The sequence below is a fragment of the Doryrhamphus excisus genome, chromosome 3, assembly GCF_030265055.1.
Source record: "Doryrhamphus excisus isolate RoL2022-K1 chromosome 3, RoL_Dexc_1.0, whole genome shotgun sequence".
Classification (NCBI taxonomy): Eukaryota; Metazoa; Chordata; class Actinopteri; order Syngnathiformes; family Syngnathidae; genus Doryrhamphus; species Doryrhamphus excisus.
The window spans coordinates 3,739,170-3,756,720 of record NC_080468.1 but is presented as its reverse complement, the minus strand read 5'-3'; the positions used below and the strand labels follow the sequence as shown (position 1 = coordinate 3,756,720).

Here is a 17,551-nt window from a genome sequence, read left to right as displayed (position 1 = left end):
CAAAACCAGAAGTTATCAAATTTGGAGTTCAACAAAGATTTTTGGAGAAAACATTACCTCGGCTGTAGAACATCACAGTGAATGATGAATGTTTCCGCAACATTTTATTATTATTGACAGACATATATACACATATAGTATATACACGTATACATATAGTCGTAGCTGCACAAGTAGCAAAATATTACAAATACTGTATGTATACATGCACAATGCCCATTTTATAATGTAACAAATTTGTACAAAATATAAATAAGAAATATATCTTTTACATTGTACATTATTAGTATCCATGTACAGTTTAAGACATACACACACTTAGTCACAGTAAATGATAAACGTGATTCATTTACTGTATATGAAAAGGAATTGTAAATAAATAGCACATAGATAACATGATTACGTTTAACCTGTAAAAGATGAAAATGTGCACATAAATTATAATACTTTGTATTGTTTTGGGATGTTAGCAAAGCAACTCAAAACTGCTAGCTTGCGGGCGAATAGTGTTAGCTAAGCGTTCACGTCAAAAATATGACTAAATCTTGCCCTTGAAAGAAAAACCTTCACTCAAAACTGTCTTATGATGACCAACACCAACATTCTGATTGATTAATTACTAGTTAATAAATATTAATTACCAATTTCAATTGTTTTCTCTGTAATGGCTAAACTAGGCTCAGCGAAGCTAACCAACGCTCTTCATAGATTACTATTAGTGTTTAAGGGTTAATTTAGTACATTTAAACTATTTTAGCAAACAATCCAATGTAGCATTTGGCTTAAACAGTGATAAAAGGTGTTTGTTTTTGAAACATTCTTTATCCTACCTTGTAGAGCTCATACATTGATGATTCAAATGTGCAATTCATAGGCTACAATTACAAGCGTATTATGTAACAATAAAAATGAAATATAATGAAGGAATAAAAATAATACTGACAATAAAAAGAATAAATCAAGAATATAGTCGCAAATTACAAAAACGTTGTTCCAATCACAATACAGAATAAAGGTGCATTTTTTGTGGAAAAAAAATCACACAACTGATGTAGTTTGGTGAAATAAACTCTTACAAGATAAAGGAAACAAATCTACTCTTATGAGAATACGTTGTAATATTACCACTTTCTTCTCGTAACATTATGTGTTTTTGGAATATCATCACTTTAGTTTCATAACATTACCATATTTTCCTTTAAACTCCCTTTAGACTCCATTACATCCATGCAAATCCTCCATAATGTCATATTCCAGGGGTATGGACCACAATGAGTCATACTTTGACATTTTAGTCCAACTTTTAGCCTTTCAAACTCATAGATCAGAGCTTCAGGACAAGGTAAAAGGTGTGTAAGGTAACATTTTACCTTAATATCTATCTGCAGATTAAATATCATTAAAATCTGATACATCACAACTTTTGTCTTGACTCCATGTTAAAGCAATGGGAACCAAAGGCACTATTTCCTGGTATTATCAAACCATCTTTTTAATATAAACATTTCATCTGTGACCTTTTTAATGATCTATTCTGTGCTTCATCTGAACAAAGGGCAGTAGTATCATCCGCAAATAAAACAAACTTTAACTTTTGTAACTTTACAGATCTCATTCATATTGAAGTTGAACAATTTTGGTCCCAGTATTGACCCCTGGGGTACTACTTGCAGATTTCTGTTCTCTTAGCTTTACATATTACTTCCTGCTAGCTAAGTAGCTTTTGACCTAATTCTATTCTTGTAACAATTTACAAAATTTTTCTCAGAATATTTGAATTTTATTCATGGAACATTACAGCATCTTTCTTGAAATTGTATAACTTTATTATTATAACATTAACACATATTTCTTGGAATTTTCTGCTTTGTGTAAATACTGTATAATGAACACAGGGAAAAATTATTGAATATTGAATAAATAAATAGTGATTAAATAAATATTTTTTGAATATTATTCTCATAACATTACCACTTTATTTGTGTAATATTTTGACATTTTTCTTATATTACCCTTTTATTTTTCCAACACTAGATTTTTCTCTTTGAATCACAGCTTTATTTTGGTGACATTACATTTTTATCACAATACTACATCTTTATTTTTGGAACATTATAATGTTTTCCTTGAAACCAATTTTTTTTATATAATTTTACCGCATTTGTGTCATAATATTACCACTTTCTTGGTGTAACATTACGATAAGATTCTTGAAAATCTTATCACTCTATTCTCCTTGTCATGTGCTGTGGTGCTTTGCTGCCATCTATCTTCCATATCTTCCTGTAGTACACTTCCATCTGGCTGTGAGCTCATCACGCACCTGCAAGCAATCTCATCTGGGTTATTGAAGCCATGCCAGTCCACTTACGTGTTGCCAGATTATTTGTTCCACATCTGTGTACAGCGCTTCCCTGCTTCATTATCTGTAACTCTGTACTCCCTGCTTGGCTACTTCCAGCAGTGATTTTTTCTACTTTATTCATTGTTCATCTACAGTACTTGGTTTTTAGCAGTACTTTTTGTTCTTCTATAGTGTTTTTCCTACTTAGTGTTTTGCAGTGATTTTTAGTGTTATTATTTACCTTTTGTCTAGCAGCTCTTTATTCTAGTATTTTTCTTGTCACGGCAGTTTATGTCTTTTTGTATAGTTTTCTATTTTTGTGCACAAACAACTTGCAATACATTTTGTCACACGTCAGCCTGTTCTCTGCATTTTCGAATCCAGTTAATGGCTTACAGCATTGCTTTATTTCTGTAACATTAACACATTTCCACTTTATGTTTGCAACATTACTACAGTTTTAAATTTTTCTGCATAATTCCCAACATTTTTCTCCTATTACCGCTTTATTCATGGACTGTTTCAACATTTTTCTTGAAATATTATGACTTAATTTTTCCAACATTAAATTTTTCTTGTAATAGCATAGCTTTATTCTTGTAACAACAACAACAAACAAGATTTTTCTCGTACTATTATGACCTCCTGCACAGTGGTCGAGTGGTTAGCATGTAGACCACACAGTCAGGAGATCGAAAAGACATGGGTCGATTCACCATGTCGAGTTTGGATGTTCTCCCATGTGTTTCTTGGGGACTCCGGTTTCTTCCCACATTCCAAAAACATGCTCGGTTAATTGGCAACTCCAAATTGTCCATAGGTATGAATGTGAGTGTGAATGGTTGTTTGTCTATATGTGCCCTGTGATTGGCTGGCCACCAGAATGAATGAATGTTACATAATTCTTCTCTCACACGTCATGACTTTTTTTTGTTGTATTAATAGCAATACAACTTTTTTACTTTTCACACATAGTTCTCTATTGTACAGATGATTTGGACCATGAATATTGTTCCTGACACACCAACGTAATCCTTTGATCTAGTTTCACAGGAAGTAAAAAAAAAGAAATGGCTTCTGGCTGTGCTTTAATTGTTTTATCACCTTATCCCAGTTCTTTAGTCGTCGTGATACATTTGAAATTATGACTTAAATTGAAAAATGTTCCATGTTATAATTTAATATTTAAAAGACCGCAAGTGTGACATCATCAGACAAACATGGTAAGACCTTGCTTGATCGAATCATAGAGATTTCCCTCTTTGACTTGCACACATGATGAAATATCCTGTGCTGTCCATTAAGCTGTAGTGTCATTGTTCTTATCAGGCAGCAAGGAAAGTCATCTCACCTGCAGCCACAAGCCCGTCTAGTTAGTTACAGTCTTCTGTGGTTGTGGTTGAAGATAAAGTCTCATCCTTCAGTTGATGCATATGTATGTGTGTGTGTGTGTGTGTTCCACCGTGTCACACAGCAGTGGTCTGCTTGATGCTGTGGAAGCTGACCCTCGTGGGTGACGTGGGGATGGACATGGCTCGGGCCACTCTCACCCTCAGGGCATGGTTGTCCTGCCAGCGGTGCCACCTTTTCCTCACCGCGGAGCGAACCTGTCAACACATAAACAGAGATAAGCACTTGTTTAAAAGCTGTCATAAAATATATCATGTATTTTCATGATCACATCCAAACTGATCCTCGTCACACACATCTTTCATTTGAAATTTCATTCATACCTAATATATAAAAAAATAAAAAATAATCACCTATAATGGTGAATTGCGAATGTGCGAGGATCCACTGTAATGGCTCTTCTTTTCTTTTTAATAAAACGAGTTAGAGTTAATAGTATGTGTAAGACTCACCTCTCCATTCAGGAAGCAGTAGAATACAGACACGAAGAAGCCCTGCAGACAAAATATATTGCTGTGAGTACAGACAATGTACAAATGTACACTCCTGTCATTACGTCATTGCTTTCAAGAGAAGAAAAGCTCTGATTTGAAGTGATTGCTGTTCCCTGGTTGACTAGTCTACCATTGGTTGAAAAAATGCATATTTAAGAAGATTTTACATAAATTCTAAAATTGCTAAATAAACACATAATAAAAATAAAGGACATTTAAAAGTCGTGTCGTGAAGTGTAATCTTGTGACATCTCCTTTACTTCAGAACGACTAATCGTTTAAAGGGGACCCATTATGCTTTTTCCACTTTTCTGACCTATAAATGTAGTTAGAATTTCGTATTCTTGCGTTATTCATTCATCCATTTTCTACCGCTTATCCTCACACTCACATTCATACCTATGGACAATTTGGAGTCGCCAATTAACCTAGCATCTTTTTGGAATGTGGGAGGAAACCGGAGTACCCGGAGAAAACCCACGCATGCACGAGGAGAACATGCAAACTCCACACAGAGATGGCCGAGGGTGGAATCGAACTGCCCCTTCATGATGTGAGAGGGGCGGACTTCCTTATATGGGTCATAGTTAGGAAGCACTTAGGGCGTGTGATCAAGCACAGTGGAGTGGGCATGCCCCGAGGAGGGCCGTGGGTGGAATAAATTAAAGACCGTTTTGGCAGGAAGCACAAATCCATGGAAATACCGTTGGAATAGGTGCAGATTCTGCAAAATGTAAAAAAAATTCTGTGCGGTTATTGTATGTAGCTGCTCTATAGGAGACTACAACTCAATACAAAGGCTCAAAAAATGAGCATAATAGGTCCCCTTTAAATGTGCATTTTGGGTTCTTGTAATGAGAATGAGAAGGACAGGATGAAGGAACTAGAGATGTGTGGGTTGAAGATACATACAGTATTAAGTTTAAGACATTATTCCTTTGCCTTTACTGCCAATTAATACCAACCCGTGTACTTGATCTGTGGCAACAAATTAACAAACAACAGAAAATGTAACATTAAAGTATTTTTTTTAAGAACTGCATGAACACTTCAAACTTAACTACAGCTGATGTGTTATGGCTGCACATGAGACCAGTATAAAAATATCATAGCATCTATTCTCTGAATTAAAAAAATAAATACAAAGTAATTCTGAAAGTGGAAGAAATTGCTCTCTCTGCAAAGACAGCCAAGGACAGGGCCAATGGAAAGTGACACTCATTCAGCGCAAGCATATTGAATTGCCTGTGATGAGTCAAGTGATGCAAACGATACTGAGCAGACACACTGATATGCAGATATGTAAACTCTAATGGGCTTTTTAATGTTAAAGTTGGCTCAAAATGGCCTACATGGTTCAGTGTTTACATGATTTAAAAGTAGGCGTTGCACATGCACGAATGTCATTTGAATTACATTGTTGTGAGGTACAATTTTTAAAAGATTAAAACTTTAAAAAGTTTATAAGCAGCGTAATGACTATTTTGATTTACTAGAATAGAAGGGAAAATGGCTTATTTGATGGTAAAGGTTGCCGACCCCTGCTCTATACCTGTATGTATGCTGTTTTGGTGAGCGGATACATTTTAGCTACATGTATATACATGTGAGTTTATTGTATTCATGATGCTGTGGAGGGTGGCACGGCGGTCGAGTGGTTAGCACGCAGACCAGGGTTCAATTCCAACCTCGGCCATCTCTGTGTGGAGTTTGCATGTTTTCCCCGTGCATGCGTGGGTTTTCTCCGGGTACTCCGGTTTCCTCCCACATTCCAAAAACATGCGAGGTTAATTGGCGACTCCAAATTGTCCATAGGTATGAATGTGAGTGTGAATGGTTGTTTGTCTATATGTGCCCTGTGATTGGCTGGCCACCAGAATGAATGAATGTTACATAATTCTTCTCTCACACGTCATGACTTGTGAGGGATAGGAATAGGCTCCAGCACCCCCCGCGACCCTTGTGAAAAGCGGTAGAAAATGAATGAATGAATGAATGAATGAATGATGCTGTGGAATGGACTCATTTTTCAGTATTTCTAGTCGGTTCAAAGCTTCAAAACTGGCCATCTGGTACTGATTGTGTTTGTGCATTTTTTCACCCCACTCCACCAGTCCACCATTTGAAGACAGACACCAAAAAAAAAAATGGCACACAAGAGCAATCATGCCCCTATGACCTCCTTATTTGTGACAGCTGAGAACACAGGGCATGGTCAGGATGCTTCCCTGCATCACCGTCTCTTGCCCACACTTGGACAAGGACAAGTCTTGTACGTGATGCTATGGGAGCCATTAGGAGAGCAGCATGATTCACAGAGAGAGAGAGAGAGAGAGAGAGACAGAGAGTGCCCACACACTTCACCCTTCTTACCTGGAAAGACTGCAAGAAAGAGTTGAAATAGATAAAGACAATCTGCGAGATGTCGTCCTCCCCCGGGTTGACAAAGAAGAGCATGTAGGTGATGCCTAGCAGAGGAAGCAGCACCAGCGTGGCTTTCACTGCTTTCCTGCAAAGGATGGAGGAAGATTGTCCACTTTTAGACTACATCAATGGCGTTATGTCATAAATAGGGCTAAATAAAAAAAGCTCATCCATGTTGCTTGCCACATTATCAAAATGATTATCACAGACCTTGCATGGATGATATTAGTGTGACTTTTTCTTTCTATAATAAACAGACTGTGCTAAGATAAGTCTTTATATTAAATTATTGCCAATGTGTGTCCAGATGGCGAGTTCCAGATGAACTAGAAGAGCGTTGCTAATCAACCATGATTAATATTAGTAATTTCTCCCACAGCTATTGCAAGGCAAGATCCGATTTTGTCTAAATAAATGCTTAAGACGAACATATAAAGGCAGAAATGGAAACTAAAAGGGCTTTTCTAGCACAAAGCAACCGCTTACAATAACAGCAAATTGCTATGTTAATGACTTTTAAAGACGCTGCATTGATTCATAATGACTGCAGATACAGGATGTGCTGATCATAAAAATAATAAACGTACGCTGCAATTGCTGAATCTTTCAGGAAATCATGTCGTCTATTTTGATCAAATGAGCAAATAATTGAGATCCATTAAATGGGAAAATTACATTTAACAGCATTCATTATGAGTGCCGCTCGATGCTAAAAGCCAAATAAAAAGCATCAGTGAATCACCTGTACTGTATCGTTTCAGATGTGGTGGAAGCTCGTAGTTTGGTCATTAGTATTCTGACGATATTGAAGAGGAAAACAAAGTTGATCTAGAAAGGGAACAAACATACAATAGCAAATAAATGTGGTTTGTTTTGCCACTCGCAGGACGTCTTGCTGTGAGCTCACTCATTAAATGTCACAGGAGCAGATGAATATGAAACCAAAAAAACAACTAGAAATAAATCAGCATAGCCACAAAAAATACAGTAGATCCTCAATTTGGAAAAATGATCCATTCCGTGGTCAAAATGTCAGCATTATTAAATCTCTATCAACTAAACAGTAACTGGTTTTAGTAACATTCTTAAGTGTAAAAAGGAGACGGGTGAGTCGCATATCGGAAATAGCACTGGCAAACATAGTTGAATTCTGAATTGTACAACTATAATGCTGCTATTTGTATTAAAATGAAATGTTCACCAGAAGCACGAGAATAACAGGCCCTTGGTAAATGTAGTCGATGTATTTTCCAGGTTCCTTCCCAAACCAGCACCTGCAGAGTGGCAAAAAAACATTATAATCAACATAAATAATCTCTGTCTGGCAAATAGATAAATGTTACATGTTACAGTCAATGACTGAACACTTACTGTTCATTTTCATAGTACAGCTTCCCGATGCCCCAGGCTATTATTATTGGACACGGAATACCTGGAAAGGGAGATACATTTCCAAGAAAGTGAATAATAATGGCATATTATCAAGGTGCAGTTATATAGCTTCACAGAGGGAGGAATGCCTCATTTTCATTTTTTTTCCTTTTTTGATCCGCTGCCCTCATTATTCAAGTATTATTAGTAAATCGTGCTAGAAAGTCCTCGTTAGGATCAATTTGCATCATCCGGGGTGACAAACGTGCTAAAATTTTCCATCTGTCACATTGGCGCCACTGCACCCCCATGCTGAGCGTTGATGTGGCAAAAACTGTCAGAAGCCATCCCAAAAAAACATAAAACCAAGTAGTCATGGCTAATCATGCCTGTATTGCAGTATGGCTGACTTGAAGGAATAATCGATTATTTCTACCATGTGTTGTGTAGCAGTACATTAGATCTTTTAAGATCCCATATAACAAATACATTGTGTAAGCCAAATAAAAAATTGCACGGATTATTAGTGGGCGGGTGATCTTTTACCACTGCTTCGGCATTTTTTAACAGGAGCAAAAACAGTGCAGGCAGCCCTATTTAAATGAGAATTATGCGTGTGGTCGCATCTGTCACCATGGACAGTTTGGGAGAGCAAAGTGGCTGCAAAAAAAAATATTTTGAAGGCATGGACTCAGAGGTTTTGGTGGAGGATGCAAATAAATACACTGGTGAACTCCAACAGAGATATTGCAGCATCATTATAATGATATACGAGTCAATTTTGTCATTTAAAACATGTCATGTAATGTTAATACATACAGTGCATGTTTTACACTATAACCTAGTAAACCATGAAAGTTAGGACTTATTAGGTTATGATATTGCATGTGGAAAATACTTACACCCACATACAGGTTGGTTTATTTGTAGGGGCTAATTAGGGCTGTCAAAGTTAATGACGCGTTAACAGAATTTTTTGGAATGCGCTAATAATGTGCACACCTCATGTTTGACTCTCAGCCCACACTGTAGTTTTATTGAAGTACAGTAACTGTGTAGCAGAAAGTTGGACCAAATATTGAGCAGAAATGGAGAAAGAAATTAGTATATTGATTGGTGAAGTTAGCTTCAAAGTCCATCCATTTTCTATACCGCTTATCCTTATGAGGGTCGTAGGCATGCTGGAGCGTATCCCACCTGTCTTCGGGCGAGAGGCAGGGTGGCCAACCAATCACAGGGCACATATAGACAAACAACCATTCACACTCACATTCATACCTATGGACAATTTGGAGTCGCCAATTAACCTAGCATGTTTTTGGAATGTGGGAGGAAACCGGAGTACCCGGAGAAAACCCACGCATGCACAGGGAGAACATGCAAACTCCACACAGAGATGCCAGAGCAGGGAATTGAACCTAGCTGTGTGGCCTGCGCGCTAACCACTCAACGAAGCTTCAAAGTCCTGACAGTTCAAATCCCTACAGTGACCAGCTGTGCATACTACTGCGCCGATTTGCCACTGCCTACTGAATATGCTAAATAAAGACTCAAAAACAGTGTCCACAAACAGGTTTCAGATTGGATAAATCACATTGTGTGTGCAAAATGATTACATTTACATCTCCTAGTCCAAACATTTCATGCATTCTGATAATCTGCGTTCTCCACATTCAGGAAACAAACATACAAATTGACTGCTATTTGGCTCATTTGAGAGATGTTAGCCTGTCAGCTATCAGCTTTGCGCATGCAGTCAGGTTATTATACATGCAAATATTTAGTAAATCAGGTCCTTAATGACCCAAAAAAACATTTTATATTTTATATTTGACCACACTTTAAGATCACAACTCAAGAATAGAGTTTTAGCACCTTGCCGACATCCCTGCCTTAAATTCGGATTAACAAGAGGATTGTACTGACCAAAACAAATTAATAACAAGCACCATTAGCTGTCACAAGGCAAGCTAATTAGCGAACCGCGTCTTGAAAGGAAGCTGTTCATGAAGTCAGAATTTTTCAAATATCTTGCAGAAATATCTTTAGCTGTAAAATGGACTGGTGAGAGACAACGTACTTAACACCGAAAGTTGATATAAGGCTAGCTAACATCTTAATCAACACAAGCTGTTGCTAGGCAACAACAACAATGCCAAAGAGAGAAGAGCGGAAAAAAAGAACCTGAGGCCAGCCCAAGCAGATCCGCGCGATATACTCTGGAGATGACAGACATGGAGTCACCTAGGATGAAAGAAGGCAATATCCTGAAGCGCCAGATGACGTCTGAAGCACGTAGATGCACGACTCAAGAGATTGACAATGGAGGCGCCAGCAGAAATAAAAGAATTGATGTTTAAGCAGCAGATGTTTTTCTTAATCTGTATTTCTATATTGACAATATAAAATACTTATGAATTATTTTAGACACATTTTTCAATGGTAAACTGACCTTCCTTCAAGGAGGTAGTTCCATAATCACATAATCACATTATATTTCACTGTGTTTTATATCATTACAGCTGACCATTAAAACCTTTACAGGAAGACGTATTGGTTCGGGGTAGAAAAAGTTGATTAAATCAAAAGATCATAACAAAAAATTAATGTAAGACTGGAGGCTATTGTGTCTTCCACAAGCCACATTTGTCGCTATTACAAGTACTTAAGTGTCACAGTTATGATAAGGAGATTGGGCTTTAAATGAGCAATTTAACGTTTAAAGGACGAGAGGTCATGCTGTTGTCTTGAGTGTGGAAATGAAGGTCACCTGGGCATTAAAGCTGTACTCGGAGAACAATCTCATCAACCTGACTGTCACCGCCAGTGATGTAGCATCTGCTATTTAACTCAGGCATATTTTTTTTTTCCTATGCCCGTGCCTGTTACTTCCTAGCAGCTCCTAACCAACATTTTAGCTCACAGTTCAAAGCAAAGAATCACAATCATTACTTTGGACACTTGTATGCCAAGGTACCACTGTATAAATGACAATAAAAAAATACCTTCTCACTTCTCTGCCAGTCAATATACTCCATGAGTGTATGAGTCCGAACTCATTGTGACAGTCTATATAAAAAAAACCTGTTGTGAGAGCAATCTACTAGGGTGTTGAAACTAAACATACCATTCAAAATAGCTTTTTCTTTGTCCATTTCTGCTCAATGTTTGTTTCCGTTTGTGGCACCACATCCATCGCTGTGTTTCCTCAAACTATTGTGTGGGGTGAGAGTCAAACAGCATGTGTGCACCTTAATCACAAGTTCAAAAAATTTTGCTTTTGAAGGAAACGTTCATTCATTTTCATTGCCAGCATGTAGAGGATGTAGGGTAGTCAAAGGGGTTGCAAGCATATTGTACTTATGCAGCAAATGATTTGTTCCAATGGGGACATACGGAATATGGCATACAGGATTTTTAGGGAACTTCTGGCTATGGTGCCCAGGAGAACCAGTATGTGCAGCTGGCGAAGTTGCCCGCCATGTGCTGTGTGCCTGCAGTATCTGGGCAATGTACACAATGTACTTTTAAAATTGCGACATGCGCAAGGGTCACGCTCTCCTCCTCTGCCTTGTCCCTGCGACCTGGCTGCGTGCAATGTCTTCCTCCATGCATGTTGAAAATAATTTGCTTCACAATTTTCTTCCTACTGGCTTTGCGTGCTGTCTGTGGGTTTGAAAGTCTCTTGCCATTGTAGGAGCACGTCAGGTTTGTAACCCCCCCCTAACTTTGACAGCCCTAATATACTGTATAGTCATCTCCAGTTTTACTCAATAGCTGATGTGTGAAATATGAGATTACAGCCTAACAGAAGTGCTAACATGGCCATAAATGGAAACTTTTAATGTCTCAGTTTCCATGGCAACAGAGTAAACACCATCTGCTAATGAGTGCCCATCCAAAAGCTCCTCAGAGAGTTCCTCACATGAGTAGCAAAAGGTCATGAGTGATTTTGGTATTCAGGGGACATGACACTTGAGAATAATTTCCAATGTCATATCCAAGCATTGGTATTTATCATACATGTAACACATGGAGGGCAGCTGTCTGTGTCCCATACAGCCGTACTTACACCAGCCGATGAAGAGGAAGACCCACTTCCGCAGCTTGTCTGTGGAGTAGGTCATCACAATGGCAGTATGGAGGTAACAGCCCTCCACAAACATCCAGAAGAAATTAGTGACCACAAAGTAGTTGTATATGGTCGTGATCAAGCGACACCACGGCTAGCAGAAAAAAAATACATATCATAAACGGAGTGTGAACTATTGATGCTGACTTTGGAAAAACTAAAGTTGCGCTTACCTCGTTGCTCTCGTGGATGTTGTGGTCTATTAGCTGCAGCAGGAACCACATGACGTTCCTCAGGATGAATGTGGTGATCAGGTTCCAGTGGATGATGTTACGGAGACATCGGATACTTCTAAGAAAAAGTTGATATGGGACAAAATTATTGGAATACCAAACCATTTCCTCTACAGAAGTGGAAGTGGGAGAAAATGTAGTATTTTTCTGGATGCCACTTGAGTTTCTCAAGTTCTTTCACACCAAACACACCCAAACATGCCTCTTTGGATGAAGACTGTGAAGGCACTTGGTCCTGATGGTATACCTGTGGAGGTATGGAAGTGTTCAGGAGAGATAGCAGTAGGGTTCCTGACTGGGTTGTTCAATAGGATCTTAGGTGGTGAGAAGATGCCTCAGGAATGGAGGAGAAGTGTGTTGGTGCCTATTTTTAAGAACAAAGGTGATGTGCAGAGCTGTGACAACTCCAGATGTATAAAGCTAATGATCCATACAAGGAAGTTATGGGAACGAGTAGTTGAAGCAAGACTAAGGGCAGAAATGAGCAATTGTGAGCAGCAGTATGATTTCATGCCAAAGAGGAGTACTACAGATGCAGTATTTGCTTTAAGAATATTCATAGAGAAGTACAGAGAAGGTCAGAGGGAGCTGCATTGTGTCTTTGTAGATCTGGAGAAAGCCTATGACAGGGTGCCTAGAGAGGAACCTTGGTATTGTATGAGGAAGTCTGGAATGAAAAAGAAGTATGTTCAAGTGGTGCAGGACATGTATGATGACTGAAAGACAGCAGTAAGATGTGCTGTAGGTGTGACAGAAGAGGTCAAGGTGGAGGTGGGACTGCATCATGGATCAGCTCTGACCCACTTCTTGTTTGCTATGGTGATGAAACAGGCTGACAGATGAGATTAGACAAGAGTCACCATGGACTAGATGTTTGCAGATGACATTGTGATTTGTAGTGAGAGTAGGGAACAGGTGGAGGAAATGCTAGAAGAATGGAGGTTTGCCCTGAAAATGAAAGGAAAGGTATACAAAACTGTGGTGAGACCAGCCATGTTGTTTGGTCTAGAGACAGTGCCACTGAGGAAAAGACTGGAGGTAGCAGAGATGAAGATGCTGAGGTTCTCATTGGGAGTGACCAGGATGGATAGGATCAGGAGCTAATCCATCAGAGGGACATTACACGCCTTTACACGCCTTGGAGATAAAGTCAGAGAGGCCAGACTGAGATAGTGAATATATTGGTAGAAGGATGCTGCCAGGTAGGAGGCGTAGAGGAAGACCAAAGAGGAGGTTTATGGATGTAGTGAAGGAGAACATGAGGGTAGTTGATGTGAGAGCGACAGATGCAGAAGACAGGGTTGGATGGAGGAGATTGATTTGCTGTGGCGAACCCTGAAGGGAAAAGCCCAAAGAACAATAATCGTAAACGTTAATCGTTAACGTAAAGTTAAACAATAATCTTTTAATTCATTCTTTTGTTCAATTTTCTGACCAAAACAGTTTTAATTTTTTCACACTCTGCATGACTACATTACTGTCATTTGCAGCACAAATAAAACAATCTTTTGACTTCAGCCTCAAACAATCTTTTGTGTACAGCGGGAAAGCTTCTAATCTAAGCTGTTACATAAAACTTCCCATCATGTAGAACGGAGGCCCACATCCAAGCGGCAGCACACAAACACAAGTATCTGCCATCTTTTGATGTCACAACAAAATATTGAATATTTGAGCCTTTAATCCCAGCCAGAGGCTTGCATCGAAGAAACAGCACAGCTGAGGCCCGCTCTGTCCATGCAGGTGTAGGTGTGTGTTTGAAGCAGATGATGAAAAGAATCACAATCGCTCAAGGGAGAAAAAAAATTATTATAAAACGCACATACGCATGCAGCGCTGAGCTGCACTAATCTACTTATTTGACATAAGCGACTTAATGACAAGGAACGAAGTGGAAGTTATGGGGAAATGTTCCCGGCTGTCTACTCAGAGGTCGCATGCATCACAAATGGAAATGTTTGTGCACTATTTCTGTACTTGCCTCAAGCAGAGGAAGAGAATGAAAGCCACCAATAGCGCCCCCACAGAGATGCAGTGGCCCAGGTAGTTGATGATCAGGGCTATCTTGTAATGCACAGGATACTTTCTCTGAAAATACCACAAACACACAAAGACACTGTCACCTCTTGGATGTCAGCTTAGGTACACATTTGGCACATGGGTGGATTTATCCTAATCCCAAATTTACTGGTAATATTTTAAATTCATGGCACTGATCTTACTTAAATAGAATTCACACTTACTATAACTATAATATGATAGAATAAACCCAAAATTTATTATTTATCAATTTATCCTTTGAAGGGATTTTTACAGTAAACAATATACAATAATAATACAATTAGGCATGAAGAAAATATTTTTAAAAAGTATTATACATGCAATAAAATTAGTACCATAATCAACACAAAATTTATAACAAAATGTGATGAAGTTACAGAAACAAGAATGAAAACAATGATTTGTGGCTGCTGATGACATTGACATGGCTTTGTCCTAACGAGTCACATTTTTTTGGAAATATGATCTTGTTTTGTTTTACTATTGCACTCTAAAATGCGTGAATTAATATGAAGCTGTGAAAACAAAAGCAGGTACTAAGTGATGAATATGGCATAATATATATATATATAGAATATGAAAATTAAGAACAGGGGAGTAAATAAAATTACTTGGTAACAGCTTCCATCTTTGATTCTGCTGGGAGTGTTTAGCATCCAAAGATTCACGTATCAAACTCCATCAGTAGTCTGCTATCATACTAACATTTCATCTTCCCTGATACATTTTTCCCATCATTTCTATCTCTTGGTGAAATATTGCCTTATAATAACTGCACTAAGATTGGCAAGAGAGGTGACACTCAACAATACATCCACCAGTGAGCCAATGCAAATTGAGCAGTTTCAGCAACAATCTGGCTTTCGCAGCTGAAAATCTAGCCTACGGAAGGCACATTACAAATTGGTTTGCTTTGCTTTCTGTGCATACTATATGGCATTTTTAAGCTTTTTAGGGGGAATGAGCATAAAATTACCAAAATGAAGGCTCATACAAAAAAACAGACACCGGATTGAAAATCAAAATTAGCCAGAGGGAGTTTTTTTCTTTGTTTCAAAAATTGTGTTAGTGTTATTTTATATAGAACAGTTAAAGAATAAACATGATTTTTGTAGGCTTGGAATTGGTTCTTTACTGGCATGAATTAGAAATCCTGCTGCTTTGTTTACCATCCACAATATTAAGTACACCTGCACAGGCACCAATACAAAAGCTGTACCAAAAGTAAACCTCATTCATTCATTCATTCATTCATTTTCTACCGCTTATCCTCACAAGGGTCGCGCGGGTGTTGGAGTCTATCCCAGCTGTCTTCGGGCGAGAGGCGGGGTACACACACCCTGCACAGCCAATCACAGGGCACATATAGACAAAACACCATTCACGCTCACATTCATACCTATGGACAATTTGGAGTCGCCAATTAACCTAGCATGTTTTTGGAACGTGGGAGGAAACCGGAGTACCCGGAGAAAATCCACGCAAACTCCACACAGAGGTGGCTGAGTGTGTAATCGAACTCTGTGCTCCTATCTGTGTGGCCTGCGTGCTAACCACTCTCCACCGTGCAGGGTACCAAAAGTTATTATTCTGAAATAACAATGCTCAGTTTTCCTAAAAGTCCTGTGCCTTCATTAAAAGTGGGCCGACAACTACTGACAGAAAATTTATTTCAATGAAAAACCATCCTTTCATAAGGCCTGTTTTTAAACTAAGTAGTGATGTTGAGGACATTTCTAGACTCTTCCAGTCTGCAACCTGCTGATGACTTTGCTGTCCATCTCTTTGTTTGCTGTTGGATGTTATTGTGTCTTGCCCTCCCTTTCAGACTCTCTTTTCATCCAAGCTTGGTGAAAGCAAATGTCTTTGACACACTTCAAATGTCTTAAGATGTCTAAATTTATCTGGAAAAATGGAGCAAGAGCCAGAAATACACTTGAGTCAGGAGACGTGAAGGGAGGCAATCGGGCCGCTTGTCTTACAGTCGGTCTTACAGTTTCTTGCCTGCAGGCTTTGGGTTCATAGAAATACTAACATAGTGCACTTGGAGATGTGTTCAGTCTTCCGGAAACGAAAGTTTAAAGTGTTTAATTGTGCGACACCAAAAGAGGAAATGTAGTTCTTGTGGGTGTTATGTAATGAAAATATCGACAAGAGCTTTTGGGTGCGATGAAGCAATGTACCAGCCTCACAAAAACACTCACCTTCTCCTCCAAAATGGGCTCGCAGTTTGAATAATTGCTCTTAAGCGCCCATGTTCCATTTTCCATGCATTCTCTGTAAGCACTCCCTGAAAAGAGAGGAAAATTGAATGAGTACATACAAGAAATACTTGAAGATGTATGTACTGTCTAATTTCCTCAGATTTGTCTGGCCAAAATTTCCTTTGCTCAGTAGTGACAAGGTGATGTGATTTGGAAAAGTAGATTGCGTAAAGGCTCAAAATTTAGTACGACAATCTGCCAGACTATACAGAATACCAATGCAACGACACTAACGGTAGTCCATCCACCCATCTTCTTCTGCTTATATGAGGTCAGATCAAGGGGGAAGCAGCCTAAACAGGGAACCCCAGGGATCTCATCCATCCCCAGGCCACTGAGGAGGATTTTGACAACCGTAGCAACCTTAGCCCCCGAGAGAGAAGACCCCACTGTGGAGTCCCCAGGCACTAATTCCTCACAGAAGACATGTCGGTGGGATTGAGGAGGTCATCAAAGTATTCTTTCCACCAGTCCATAACATCTCAAGCCATGATTGTGCACTGCAGACGTGCAAATGGTGGTCCAGAATCTCTTCAAAGCTGGCCGGAAGTCTTCTCCTCGTCCCTCCCGTGTGTGAGTTTTTGCCTCAGCAACTGCCAGAGCTGCAGACCGTTGCAAAAATGAATCAGAACTCGTCCCCCCACCCACGGGGTTAAACTCCAATGTACAAACAAAATGAGTAGGAGGGCAAAATAAATTTCTTCCCCTGCCCATCGCCTCTCACTGCTGGCAAGAGCAGAGTGGAATAAAGTGGAATAAAGTCCAGCCCATCCTGAGAGAATTGGTTCCAGGGCCCTTGCAGTGTCCAACTACATCTA

The 17,551-nt window shown here is 39.0% G+C and overlaps 1 protein-coding gene across 2 annotated transcripts in view; it reads right to left on the bottom strand.

Moving 5' to 3' along the window:
• Positions 1–219: 219 nt before the first annotated feature.
• Positions 220–17,551, bottom strand: part of LOC131126177 (corticotropin-releasing factor receptor 2) — a 41,874-nt gene continuing 24,542 nt past the window's right edge. Inside the window, exons 3-13 of one of the 2 annotated variants that reach the window (XM_058068430.1) lie at positions 16,674–16,759; positions 14,390–14,496; positions 12,349–12,466; positions 12,116–12,269; positions 8,044–8,104; positions 7,874–7,946; positions 7,415–7,500; positions 6,622–6,757; positions 4,207–4,248; positions 3,807–3,951; positions 220–3,695 (exon numbers count right to left, since the gene is read on the bottom strand). In XM_058068430.1, the coding sequence (XP_057924413.1) occupies positions 3,811–3,951; positions 4,207–4,248; positions 6,622–6,757; positions 7,415–7,500; positions 7,874–7,946; positions 8,044–8,104; positions 12,116–12,269; positions 12,349–12,466; positions 14,390–14,496; positions 16,674–16,759 (1,004 nt within the window). In that variant the 3' untranslated portion in view covers positions 220–3,695; positions 3,807–3,810. Of the gene's footprint in view, positions 3,952–4,206; positions 4,249–6,621; positions 6,758–7,414; positions 7,501–7,873; positions 7,947–8,043; positions 8,105–12,115; positions 12,270–12,348; positions 12,467–14,389; positions 14,497–16,673; positions 16,760–17,551 lie in introns of both variants that reach the window. The other variant, XM_058068429.1, reaches the window with a different exon arrangement.